Here is a 12,502-nt window from a genome sequence, read left to right as displayed (position 1 = left end):
AAATGCTGTTACAATTACGTTTTCTCTGAATTAGATTTTTGTTTTTATTGAGGATATTCAAAACTCCTATAACAACTTCTGTATACTAACACTTTGTGGTCCTGTAACAAAATAACTTAAGACAAATACAGAACAATATGTGACTATTCTGATACATATTAAATGTACATGGGACCTTCGTATAAAAATGTTCTCTTAAAAAAGGTACAATGCCCCAACAAAACATTAGATTTTAAACTCCTAATAGTGAACAGTTCCTTTAATAAAATAAATATTTGGTTGCATTCATTACTATTTTCACTGGAATGTTGAGATAGCTGAGATTGTAAGACTTTAAAAAGGAAGGAATAAAGTGTGCAGAGACTTCTTTGGATTATAAATTGTTGAGTTCTAATAGTGTTTGATCCAGAACTTGGTGTATTCCTAGGTTCTCTTCTTTGGCATGGTTCTCTTCTTTGGCATTTGCCAATTTGTGTGAATAAAATATATATATATATATATATATATATATATATTATTCCTATTATATAATTAATCTTATTGTGATGGTTAGTTATTTAAGGCAAACTACTTTATTGACTTTAATATGGAAAGTGTCCACACACACACGCACAGAAAAAAGATGGACAGATGAACAAGCAGATATTTCATGAACAAAGTAATAAACCAAATAAAAACAATGGAATACAAAGTAATGTCTAAAGGGAAAAACTAAACAAAAAAACCGCCCAAAACTTAAAAGACAAAATACAGGAAAAACTGTTTGCTTGTGAATGTTTGACAATTGTTTATACACACACACACAAATATAATCTAGCCAGAAAAGAAAAAGAAAGAATTGAGTGCAGATACATTTTTATTTCTCAGGGATTGAGAGCAGTGCAGTAAATTATAGTCAAACAGCACAGTAGCTGTCAGAACAGGATAAACATGTCACACAAAACCAGCAGAGTCTACAATGAGGTCATGTCATTGAGAGCATGGTCTAGCTCCTCACTGATAGCTTTGTATTTCAGCTTCTGGGCATATAACTCATCTATCATACAGAAGAACCAAATCGTTTGGAAAGACAGGTGAAGCCAAAGACAGATTGAGAACAGAGTGAAGAAAGCATGGAAGAGAAAAAAAAATCATTGTTACAAAACAGAAATTTTACACCAACATTTACTATCTCCATTTAGCAATATGTCTCAAGTAAAGCAATTCTAAGTGTCAAAAGTGAGGTGTCTTGGAGTTCAACAAAATGTCAATATTTTAAAAAATAATTTTTGTGGAGATAACAGACTGAAAGTATTAATTATCCATCAATTTGTTATTAACCTCAGCAAAAACCTGGGTTTTTGCTGCTTGCCTCTTACACATTATCCCCTTTCAAATAAAAGCCACGTCTGCTGTGTCATTTACACCGATACACACAGAGCCAAACAGCAAGTCAGAAGCTGGCTTCTAGGTGCGCCCTGAAGTCAAATCCTGGGTAAAACAATTCAGACCCAAAACAAAAGTCAGGCTGAAAATAGATAAATTAACTAGAAGAAACCATCCAACTTCTAAATTGAAACTTTTAAAAAATGTAGCCACTTTAAAATGTACTGTATAAAAGTTATTTTCAGCCAGCATTTATTTTCTTGTTACTCCCTTTGTGTAAGGCTTGACACCCCTCATGCCAGCTGAAGTTGGCCATGCACCTGAAATACACCTTTCCCAGCTTGTTTTGAGAGGAAAAAAACAACCAGGGGCAATGGCAGGGGCAACAACTCAAGAACACATTCCAGAATTGGTGTTTTTAGATATACAGTATGTGAACCTGCATAGTTTGCCCAAGTGAGAAAAAATAAAAATAAACATTTAAAAGGACAATTATAAATGGAAAAAAAAATCAAATAAAGCAATAATTGTGTGTATATTTACTTTGCACTGTGCTTAGAAATTAAAACAGGAAAATAGATAGTGAAACAAGTATGCTGTTTCTGGTGCAACAAGCTAATGGTGCGAACGTGAAATACATAACTACCAAGGGTAATCACCCCCCAGTACAATCAACTTTGTTTTAGGAGCACTTTTGTTAAAGTAATGTATACAAGCAGTAATATATCCATGCATTGCTCACCTTCAAGGTCATCAATAGTTTTTTCTAGTTTGGCAACTGTTCTTTCTGCAAACTCAGCCCGAGTTTCTGCCTATTAGGAGATAAGAGAATACAGAAGACACTGGTGTATGCTGCATAACAATTATTAGTGGGATAGTTTTCTGAACTGTAATATTCATTCACTCCCACAAAACACATCTGTGTAATGCCTTCTGCACCCTCCCCCCATTATTAGAAGTCCTGCCGAGCTTCGTCATGTGATCAAAAATAGTATATACTGTATCCTCCCTGTACTTACCTCTTTCAGTTTGTCTGTCAATATTTTTATTTCTTCTTCATATTTATCTTCTTTTTCAGAGTACTACAACAAGATAGAATAGCATGTAAATTCTGTAGCAGTAATATGTTGGTTTCTGCAGTTGGCGTGCATTTATCACAAGGACAATCGTTATGTTTTAACCTTTCCAGTTTTATAGTGAAAGTGTTAATTGGCTTTAAACAGGGCATTTGCACAACACATTCTTCTACATCGGATGCACACTGTTAACCTTGGGGAATAACTGGGTTTCATTTTCATGGTTTCAGATAGATGCCAGTCAGGGCTTTGGTAGGATTAGAAGTATAGAGCATAAGTTTCCTAAACTCTCATTTCAATCTACCTGTACTTTGTTAAGCTGAAACCATTAACTAACTGACATTGGGCAGTATTCAATGTGAATACTCGGCATGTGCAGCGAATCCTGTTTAGGATTCGCTGCACAGTCGCCGTGTTCCGGAGGGCGGAAGGCCTTCGCTGCCAGCCACTGGCTTTCACCGTATTCAATGCCGCAGGGGTTTGCTGCCCCTGATGGCGATTCTTAACCCCTACCGGGGGCAGGCAGGGAGATGGAAGTCTCCCTGCCTGCCCCAGAATGTATGTGGGGGGGGGGGGGCTCCCCAGAACCCAGGCAGCTCAAGCTGCCCCCCAGGAGAGCTTGCAGGGGATGCAGGTAGGGAGCCACTTGCACTGCTCCCAATTGTGCAGATGTAATGATCGGGAGCAGTGAATGTATGAATATCTAATGAGCTGCTCTCGGCCCCCTGCTGGCTGTTATGTGTAAAAAAAATTGAAATTAAATATATATTCATTCGCCATCTGATCATTGAATGCACTCATGGCGAATGACATTGAAATACCCATTGAAAAACCACAGCGAATTGCAGAGACTATCAGACGATAAATTGTCCGTCATTCACTGTTCGCGAATATGTTGAATAGGTTGATTCAATTTTTCAGTAAAAAGATTCACCTTAGAGCATGAAAATAGCACACATTCGCTGTAGAACATGGCAAATTAGCCTCATTGAATACTGCCCATTATCATCAAATCAAGCGGTGCCTGTGCCTCTAGATGCACTGGAGATTTTGACTAAGCAATTTTGTCTAAATGATAGTCTATGATCTAGTCAAAGTTGCCTTGCCTTCACAGTCTATCTATTTAAAGCAATCTATGCTAGACAATATTGACTAACCTTCTAGGAGATTTGGGGCATGTTGCCAGATTACTAACATGACTTTATTGGCATAATCTTCTAACATCTGTTCTACCTTTAAAGGGGATCACTAACCAACATTACCAAAAACGGCTCATTGCACTGATTAATTGCTGAGACACCAGCTTTATTTCATCCATTTATTGAAATCGGAAATTCAAGTCTGAAATTAATTCATATAATTTGCTGCTCAAAGTTATTAATTAGTCTTCATATAGAATTTATTTTTATGAATTTGCTGTATTATTGTTGCTTTTAATCATATAAAGTATCAATTTTTATACAGTGTGTCCTGTGTCTTTGTGATCAGCGTGTGCCGTTCCAATATACCAATCCACCAAAGCAGTGTCAAAATTATTTCTTTCTAGGCAAGGCAATTTTGATGGGTATGGGTAATTCCATATTAGGTCGACATGGCTAAGGTGGACAGGGTTGGAAGGTCAACATGAGTTTCGCTGGGTTTTTGTACCAAATGTCGACATGGACACCCTTCAAAGCGCGTGTGCTCACCATGCTTCGGGCACACTTATTCTCCCACCATGCTGTAGGGCATGGTAGGGCCTTTCGGCACATCAGCTAAAAAATAAATATTGAAAAACTCATGTTGACATTTTGACCTTCCCACTGTCGACCTAATACTTGTGTCGATCTTACATCCCCGACGACCTTCAATAGTCAGAAGATTCCTTTGCAATAGACTGCAGTGTCTAGTATACAGTATGCCATTTATCATTTACATATTGCATTCTCCTTACCTTTTCAGATTGAGCCTCTAGGGACTTTAAGTTGTTTGTTACATTTTTCAATTCTTCTTCCAGATCACCACATTTACTGCAATAAAATACAGTTCAGTTTCCAAACAACCCTTACTGTATAAGATTGAAATGAAGCAACTTTAAAACACTTTAATATTAGCATTAAATCTGCATAAAAAAATATATAAAACCTACAATTTATAAAGTAATAGTATCATATTACTATACAGGACAAATTACCGCAAAGCTATTTTTAACTTAAATTTTAAAAAGAAAGTTCTGCATTATGAATCCCTGAACTGTTTTTGATACAGGTACAGTATCCCGTATCCGTACATCCCGTATCCGAATTATTCCAAAAACCGTGTTTTTTTGTAACAATTCAAATTTTTTTATTTTGTGTTTTTTTCCCTCCCTCACCCTTTTTTTTATACTTACTAAGACCCCCGGCATCCACAGCAGGCCTTCAGCATCCTCTCTGGCGTCTCCAGCGGTCCCAGGAGTGCATTGCGCGAGTGCCCGCCGGTGACGTCACCAGCGCGCCTAGGAGACTGTGCTGAAGGCCTGCCATGGACTCCGGGGGACAACGTGGGAGCCGAGGGACCATCGAGGCACCACCAGGGGACAGGTAAGTATGCCTAAAAAAATGTATTCCAAAAACCGGAAAGATCCCTTATCTGGAATGCTCGTGGTCACAAGCGGATAAGGGATACTCAACCTGTAGTTTTATTTGGTGCTTGTTTCCTAGCACGGCGCCCATTTCGTTGATTGTATGCTTTAAGTTTAAGGTACTTAGGGCATGCAATCAACGTGATGGATTTTCTGTCAATCACCAGCTAATTTGCCGGTGAAACAGAAAATCGCGTTGATCGCATCCATCGCGATGCGACCGACGCGATCAACGCAATTTTCCCATAGAGAATAATGTTAAATTATTTCTAAAGTCAAAATCAGGTTGATCGCGTCGATCAACGCGATTTTACATAGTTGACAATGTGAAATGGGCCAATATCTCATTGAATATGGTTAGAAAGTATGGTTAATGCCCCCCCATTGTTAACGCCACCCCACTATTGACGTAAACCCGAAGCGCGGCAAGCCCGCGAGGGGCGGCGGTACGCGTCCTCTAACTTTTTCATACCCCCACTATCCACATAGGCTTGGAGTTGATTTTATAAAGTTTGGCGAGCGCAGCAAGCCACCGCGCCCGAAGCGTGGCGAGCGCATGCGTATACCTGTGAAGTTATGCTCGCTGCGCTCGCCACACTTTATAAAATCAACTCCACGCCGACGTGGATAGTGGGAGTATTGAAGAGGTCGGAGGACGCGTACCGCTGCTCTCACCACGCTTCGTGTTGGCGTCAATAGTGGCGTGGCGTTAACAATGGGTGGCCATTTAAAACATGAGGGGGATTTGCTATTAAAATGGGGGGTTTTGGGGCTTTTTACATTGAAATCAATGTAAAATCTGGTCTTGGGGACCATTTTACATTTATTCCAATGTAAAAATCGGGTCGATCGCATCGCATGCGATTTGGTTGGCATGCGATCGACGCGATTTTTCTGACCCGATCAATACAATCAAAATCGCGGGTGCCGTGCTAGGAAGCAAGAACCCTATATTTTCCAAATATGCCCTTCCATTATAACAAATTCTTTAAATATATGCTGCAATTTATGAAGGAAATTAGAGCCTCAGTCCTGGGATTTCAGGATCAATTTGCGCATGTCTTTTGCTCAGATGCTGCCCAAAATCCAGATTGTGTGGCTATGCGGCTTTCCCAGCATGGCGTCTGGAGGCTAATCCTGGGATTGAAAAAATTGGCTGGAATTGTATACTCTGTTTTGATATAAAGCCTTTGTTCTAGACCAGGGATGGGGAACATTTGGCTACAGATTTGCTATTTGGCTATGCTAAAACTGTTGCAGGGAATGCTAGAGGGCCATAGGTTCCCTTATCCCTGTCCTAGACAAAAATTACAGCTGTGCAATTTCTCCATTCCATTATGATGCACTAAAAGGTGCATACACAGGACGCGTCTCCTCTCCTTCCTCCTGTAGGTCTTTTGAGTGTCTCCTATATGGAATATTACTAAAGGGAGGGAAACTGTAGGCTGGCATGGAGAAGCTCGGAAGAAACTGATTTATCGTAAATATAATTTACAGCTTTCTTCCTCACGCTCCATGGCAGCCTTTACTCTGGGATGTACCAAAGCATACTCACAAGGATGGGAGACTTGAAAAAAAAAATAACACAACACTAGATGATGCTTAAATAATATAATAAAATATAATTACAATACAGCTTGTTGAAGCACCACCTTCTCAAAGTGGGAGGGAGATACATCCACATTATAATGATTAAAAAAAAGTGTTAATGGAGGTCCACATTTCTGCAGCACAAATGTCCTTAGCTGTGAGCAGTGCTCTCCTAACCCACAATCTTGAAATGTCCCTGGTGGAGTGTGCCCTCCGCTTCTCAGGAATTTCTAGACCATTTTCTTTATAGACAAATGAAATTGCTTCCTTAATCCAGCAATCGTCGCTTTAGAGGCTGTCTTTCATTTCCGTGCCCCTAAATGTAGGACAAACAACTGTTTTGTCTTTCGTATTTTCTCCACTCTAAGTAGATACACTGAAAATGCTCTAATCATACCTAATGTATTCAGTTTTTCTTCATGTTCATCTTTGGATCTGGGAAAAAAGGCCGGCAAAACGACCTCTTAATTTAGATGGAACTCTGAAACTACCTTTGGAAGGAAGCCAGGATTCGTTTTTAGTACTACCCTTTCAGGGAAGATATTCAGGTATGGTTGCTCTGACCATAGGGCCTGCAAGACCCTCCTGGCCATAGTAATGGCTGTTAGAAAAAACACTTTCCAGGTAACAAATTTTAGTGGAACTTGTTCCAGAGGTTCAAATGGTGTAGACATAAAGGAATTAAGGATTAAATTCGAGTCCCATGGAGCCAGAGGATCTTTAATTCTTGGGCGCACTCTTTATTGCCTGACCAAATTTCTTTATAAGCGGATCCTCTGATTATCTTCTGTCCAAGAAAATGGACAGGGCAGAAATTTGGACCCTCAAGGTTGAGGCCGCTAGCCCCTGCATGAATCCTTCATAGAGGAACTGCAAAACACAAGGTGTTCCAAATCTTATATTTTCTGGATATAATTTTCTCCAGACCTTATAATAAATCTTTGAAGAAACTCTCTTCCTCGCTCTCATGAGAAACTGAGCTATGTGGTACGACACACCTTTCCCCAATAGGATCGACCACTCATTATCCATGCCTTCAAACTCAGAGTCTGGATGTTTGGGTTAACTAATGGGTCCTGTTGCAGCAGATTGGGAATCACCGGTAATCTCCGAGGATGTTGAATTGCCCTTCTGAGGACTGTTGGAAACCAAGTTCGACTGGACCTGAAAGAAAGTACACTGTGGCTTGTTCTTCCCTGATTTTCCTTAGGATTCGGGAAATCATAGGGAAAGGAGGGAACACATATGCAAAACTGAAGTTCCACTTCAGGGAAAACACAGACTCCCTCTGATCCCGGGAGCGGACACATCGAAAGGAAACGACGCACCTCCCTGTTTTGGTTTGTCGCCAACATTTGAGGGATCCCAAATCTTTCTGTTATTTCTGTAAACACTTACTGATTCAGTTTCCATTTGCCTGGCAGCATGTGCTGCCTGCTGAGGAAATCTGCCACTGTATTGCTTTTTCCCAGAATGTGCATAGCAGATAGTGAAAGCAGATTTCATTCTGCCCATGACAGGATATTGGAAAATTCTTCCTATAATGCCACACTTTTGGTTCCACCTTGACAATTGACATAAGCCATCACTGTCATATAGTCTGAGAGCACCCTTAAGTGAGTATCTCTGATCTGATTCTGGAAAAAACACATTGTCCTTGACAAATGGAAGACGTGAATTGAAGGTTATAATTTAGAACGCACAGCTTGAGAAACTTCTTGTCTTTTCGGCAAATAAGTACATGAAAATAGGCATCTTTTAGGTCTATTAATGCCATAAAATCTGAGTGATTTATCCCTAACAGTATGGACTTGTTTCCATATGAAACTTCATTACTTTGACGTATTTGTTAAGATCTCTGTGATCCAATATTGCTTGGATCGCACCTGAAGGTTTCCCAACCAGAAACATCTTGGAGTAGAAGCCTTTTCCTCTTTCACCAAGAAGAACTGGTTCTACACCTCGTCTTAGGTCACTGGATCTCTTGATTTCAGAACTCTTTTCCCTATAGGGGATTCTTCAAATTCCAGTCTGTAACGTCAGTACTGAAAGGGTCCACCTGTCCTGAGTTGAATTTTCCCACTGATCTACAAACTCTGATAGTCTTCCTCCTACAGAAGTAATCTTCTCCATGCCGTTATTGTCAGAATTTTCTATATCCTCTCCTGAGAGGACTGACAAAATGACTGTCTTGTTGAGCCCCACGTAAATCTACCTTCTGTGTCTATAGCTCCTGTCCTCTTTTAGATGTTGCTTGGTTGATTGACCCTGATACTGCTGCCTCTTGACCTGCGGTAGTCTGGCCGACTTGCCACCTGACATTCTTTGTACAGATGTATCGTGCCCCGTCTTTGCTGGCGATCCGCCAGCAGCATGCTGCTGGCGGATCGCCAGCAACACGGCGCCGCCATCTGACTGAGATGCTCGTGCGTCCCCCATGCATGCGCGTCTCGGTGTCCGGGCGACGGGGCGGCGAGGCGGAAGCAATACTGTCCGCCTCCCGCTCGAGGGGCAGGGGGGGGACCCGAGGAGGCTACGGGGGGTGCGGTCGCCCGGTGTGGGCACCGGGCGACTGAGGGTAGCACCGTCGGAAGGGGAAGCGCGCGCACATCCCCTTCCGGCATACAGATGGCGGCGGGGCAGGGGATGGCGATGGCGACGCCATCGCCATCCCCTGCAAAGATGAGACCCGACCCATCTGTATAATTGAATCAAGCTTTTACCAAAATGATCCCTCATAAGGAAGAGAAAACAGGTGGTTCTTGGAATTTACGTCCGCTGACCAGCTACGTAACAAGATAGCACGTCTCAATGTCACCCATGCGGCCATGGATTTGGCAGCATATTTAACGCCTCACATAGGAAATCTATAGGTTTCATCATGATGCTCAAATTCTTTTGGAGATATTGCCTTGAGATTTTTTCTTCTATGTCAGTGGCCATAGTCGAACCCGATAGTCTCATAGCCATGGAAGTTGATGCCACGGTGACCCCAGCCTTAAGAGACACTGCCGAAGTATTATGTAACTTCAAAGCACTTTCTACTTTCCTATCCATACTGTCTTTGAGATTATCACCATCCTCTAAAAGAATTGTTGCCTTAGATACCACTTCTGACAATGCTGCATCCACCTTATTTCTCAAATACTTAGGAAAATCTACTCCACTCTTTTGTAATTAGAGAATTTTCTGTCAACAGTCTGCGACTGGTTGATCATCAGATCTTTAAAGCAGGAAAACTTCTGGTCTTAACAACTCTGTACTCAAACAAGGAATCACGAGCTTCCTCCTCTTTTTCTTTGTAATCCATAGCTATAACTTTGCCTTTCGGTTTTGCACACAAGTCCTTAGTTAATCTGCACGCCTATATAGTTCACTCGCACCTTTATTTTTATTTCTATTTATACACGGCACCTTTCCCTCCTTTATTTATACACGCACCACTCAGCTACATTATATAGAGATATGCTCTTTCACATCCAACACTGTTCACACCGGAGCAACCATTGGTTGCCCGCTACACCATACCATAATACACAGAGCAGCCAGGAACTACCGCCCTGCTTCAGCACTGACACATATTCAGCACCACACATATCCAGCCAACAGGCAGCACTTAGTTACGTATTCCAGCCATTCAGCACCATGTACGATGGCTAGATCTACTTTTCATTTAGCCGCTGGTGGCAATTATGTTACCGCTACCTTATTTTAGTCACACACTGCAGCGTTCTTATCGCGCAGGCACATACACATTACCTATGCCTTCTCGCTACCCCCTGTGTGACCTTCTGTACTCTGTGGTCTGCCGGAGACTTTCACTTATTGCACCTTTGGTATAGCATTTACACTCAAGGTTATCTCCCTCTATTGCACAATTTGTTGACATGTCACCTTGGTTACCAGGAACACGGTGATGGACACACGCCCCCCGGTGAGTCAGTACACGCCGCTGCCTGAGCGCCGATGACGTCATCAGTACCCCGCCGCGGGCCAGCACGGGTGGTCGTTGCACTGATTGATTTTGCTGTTTGACATCTATATATGTAAGTACTTTTATTTCACTTGTTATGTCTTAATAAAGGGATACTAAACCAGCTAAGGTAAGCTAAACCAGTGGTCAGATCAGTCAAAAGCTGGACAAACGAGGCAAAAATGAAGCTTCAGGCCTGTCTCGAATGCACAGACTGGGGAGTCTTTCAATCCTCCGCTACAAACCTAGATGATCTGACCGACAGTGTGACAGCATACATCAGCTTCTGCAAGGATCTGTGCATGCCAATCAAAACAGCACGCACCTTCAACAACAACAAGCCATGGTTCAGTGGTCAACTCAATCAAGCTTGCAAAAAAAAGATTCTCTGACAAGCTGGCGAACTACCTGTCAACCAACGACCCCGCATTAGCTTGGAGAGGCATACAAGCTATAACCAACTACAAGATCTCTCGAACCCCCTCCACCATGCATCAGAAACTAGTGAACGAGCTGAACGATTTCTACTACAGGTTCGAGAAGGAAGCTACCTGCATCAGTCCTACCCCTGACCGTGGCAAAACGGCTTGCCCACCCTCCTTCCAAAACTGCCACCCCCAGACTCTAATGTTCAAGAGGGTCAACCCTAGGAAAGCTGGAGGCCCAGATGGAGTGTCTCCATCTGCCCTCAAGACCTGTGCAACACAGCTCACCCCTATCTTTACCAGGATTTTCAACACTTCACTAGAAATGTGCAAGGTCCCCACCTGCTTCAAAGGCTCAATTATCATCCCGGTTCCCAAAAGCTCAACTGCGAAAGACCTCAATGACTACAGGCCGATTGCACTAACATCGGTATTCATGAAAGTGCTTGAACGTATGGTGCTGAACCACCTGAGAGTTGTGACAAATGCTCACCTCGACCCCCTGCAGTTTGCCTACTGAGCAAACAGAAGTGTCGAGGATGCAGTCAACCTAGGGCTGCACCAGATTCTACAGCACCTGGACAGTCCAGGCACCTATGCAAGGATACTATTTGTTGATTTCAGCTCAGCATTCAACACTATCGTCCCTCACATCCTGTAGCCAAAACTCCGTTCACTAGGAGTCCCAGAACCTACATGCTCCTGGATCACTGATTTCCTGACTGAAAGGAAACAGTCGGTGAAAACAGGCTCATTCATGTCAAACACATGCACAATTAGCACCGGTGCCCCTCAAGGATGTGTCCTCTCCCTCTGCTCTTCTCCCTCACAAACGACTGCACCTCAGCAGAACAGTCAGTAAAAATTATAAAATTTGCAGACGACACAACGGTTATTGGCCTAATCTTGGATGGCAACGAGTCGGCATACAGACGGGAGGTGGATCGGCTAACTAAATGGTGTAGCGGAAACAACCTTGACCTCAACCCCCTCAAAACGGTGGAGATGGTGGAGGACTTCAGAAGGAAACCAAATGCCATGTACCCACTCATAATATCTGACAGAGTAGTGTCGAGGGTCGACTCCTTCAAATTCCTAGGAACAAAGATTTCCTGCGACCTCAAATGGGGTCCCAACATCATTACAACTGTCAAGAAGGCTCAGCAGCGGTTGTTCTTCCTGAGGCAACTTAAGAAATTTAACATCTCGCAGGAGCTGCTGCTCATCTTCTACACTGCCATAGTAGAGTCTGTCCTTTGCTCCTCGATCACAATCTGGTTCGGAGGAGCAAACGAGAATGACAGACAAAGGTTGCAAAGAGTGGTGAGGATGGCAGAAAAGATCATTGGGGCGGAGCTCCCCACTGTCCAAGAACTATACCTAGCCAGGGTCAATAAGCGTGCAGGAAAGATCTTACCAAATACTAACTCAAACTGTTCTAGATATATGTGAAATGTATGTGATGTATGTT

The 12,502-nt window shown here is 42.4% G+C and overlaps 1 protein-coding gene across 1 annotated transcript in view; it reads right to left on the bottom strand.

The window, feature by feature from the left end:
• Window positions 1-829: 829 nt before the first annotated feature.
• Window positions 830-12,502, bottom strand: part of LOC146027253 (tropomyosin alpha-1 chain-like) — a 314,841-nt gene continuing 303,168 nt past the window's right edge. The window contains exons 6-9 of the mRNA XM_083158199.1: window positions 4,375-4,450; window positions 2,385-2,447; window positions 2,108-2,177; window positions 830-1,036 (exon numbers count right to left, since the gene is read on the bottom strand). Coding sequence (XP_083014325.1) covers window positions 954-1,036; window positions 2,108-2,177; window positions 2,385-2,447; window positions 4,375-4,450 — 292 coding nt within the window. The 3' untranslated portion in view covers window positions 830-953. The remainder of the gene's footprint in view (window positions 1,037-2,107; window positions 2,178-2,384; window positions 2,448-4,374; window positions 4,451-12,502) is intronic.

Source organism: Crinia signifera, chromosome 1 (assembly GCF_055691185.1).
Source record: "Crinia signifera chromosome 1, ASM5569118v1, whole genome shotgun sequence".
NCBI lineage: Eukaryota > Metazoa > Chordata > Amphibia > Anura > Myobatrachidae > Crinia > Crinia signifera.
This window is presented reverse-complemented; position numbering and strand designations above follow the sequence as displayed.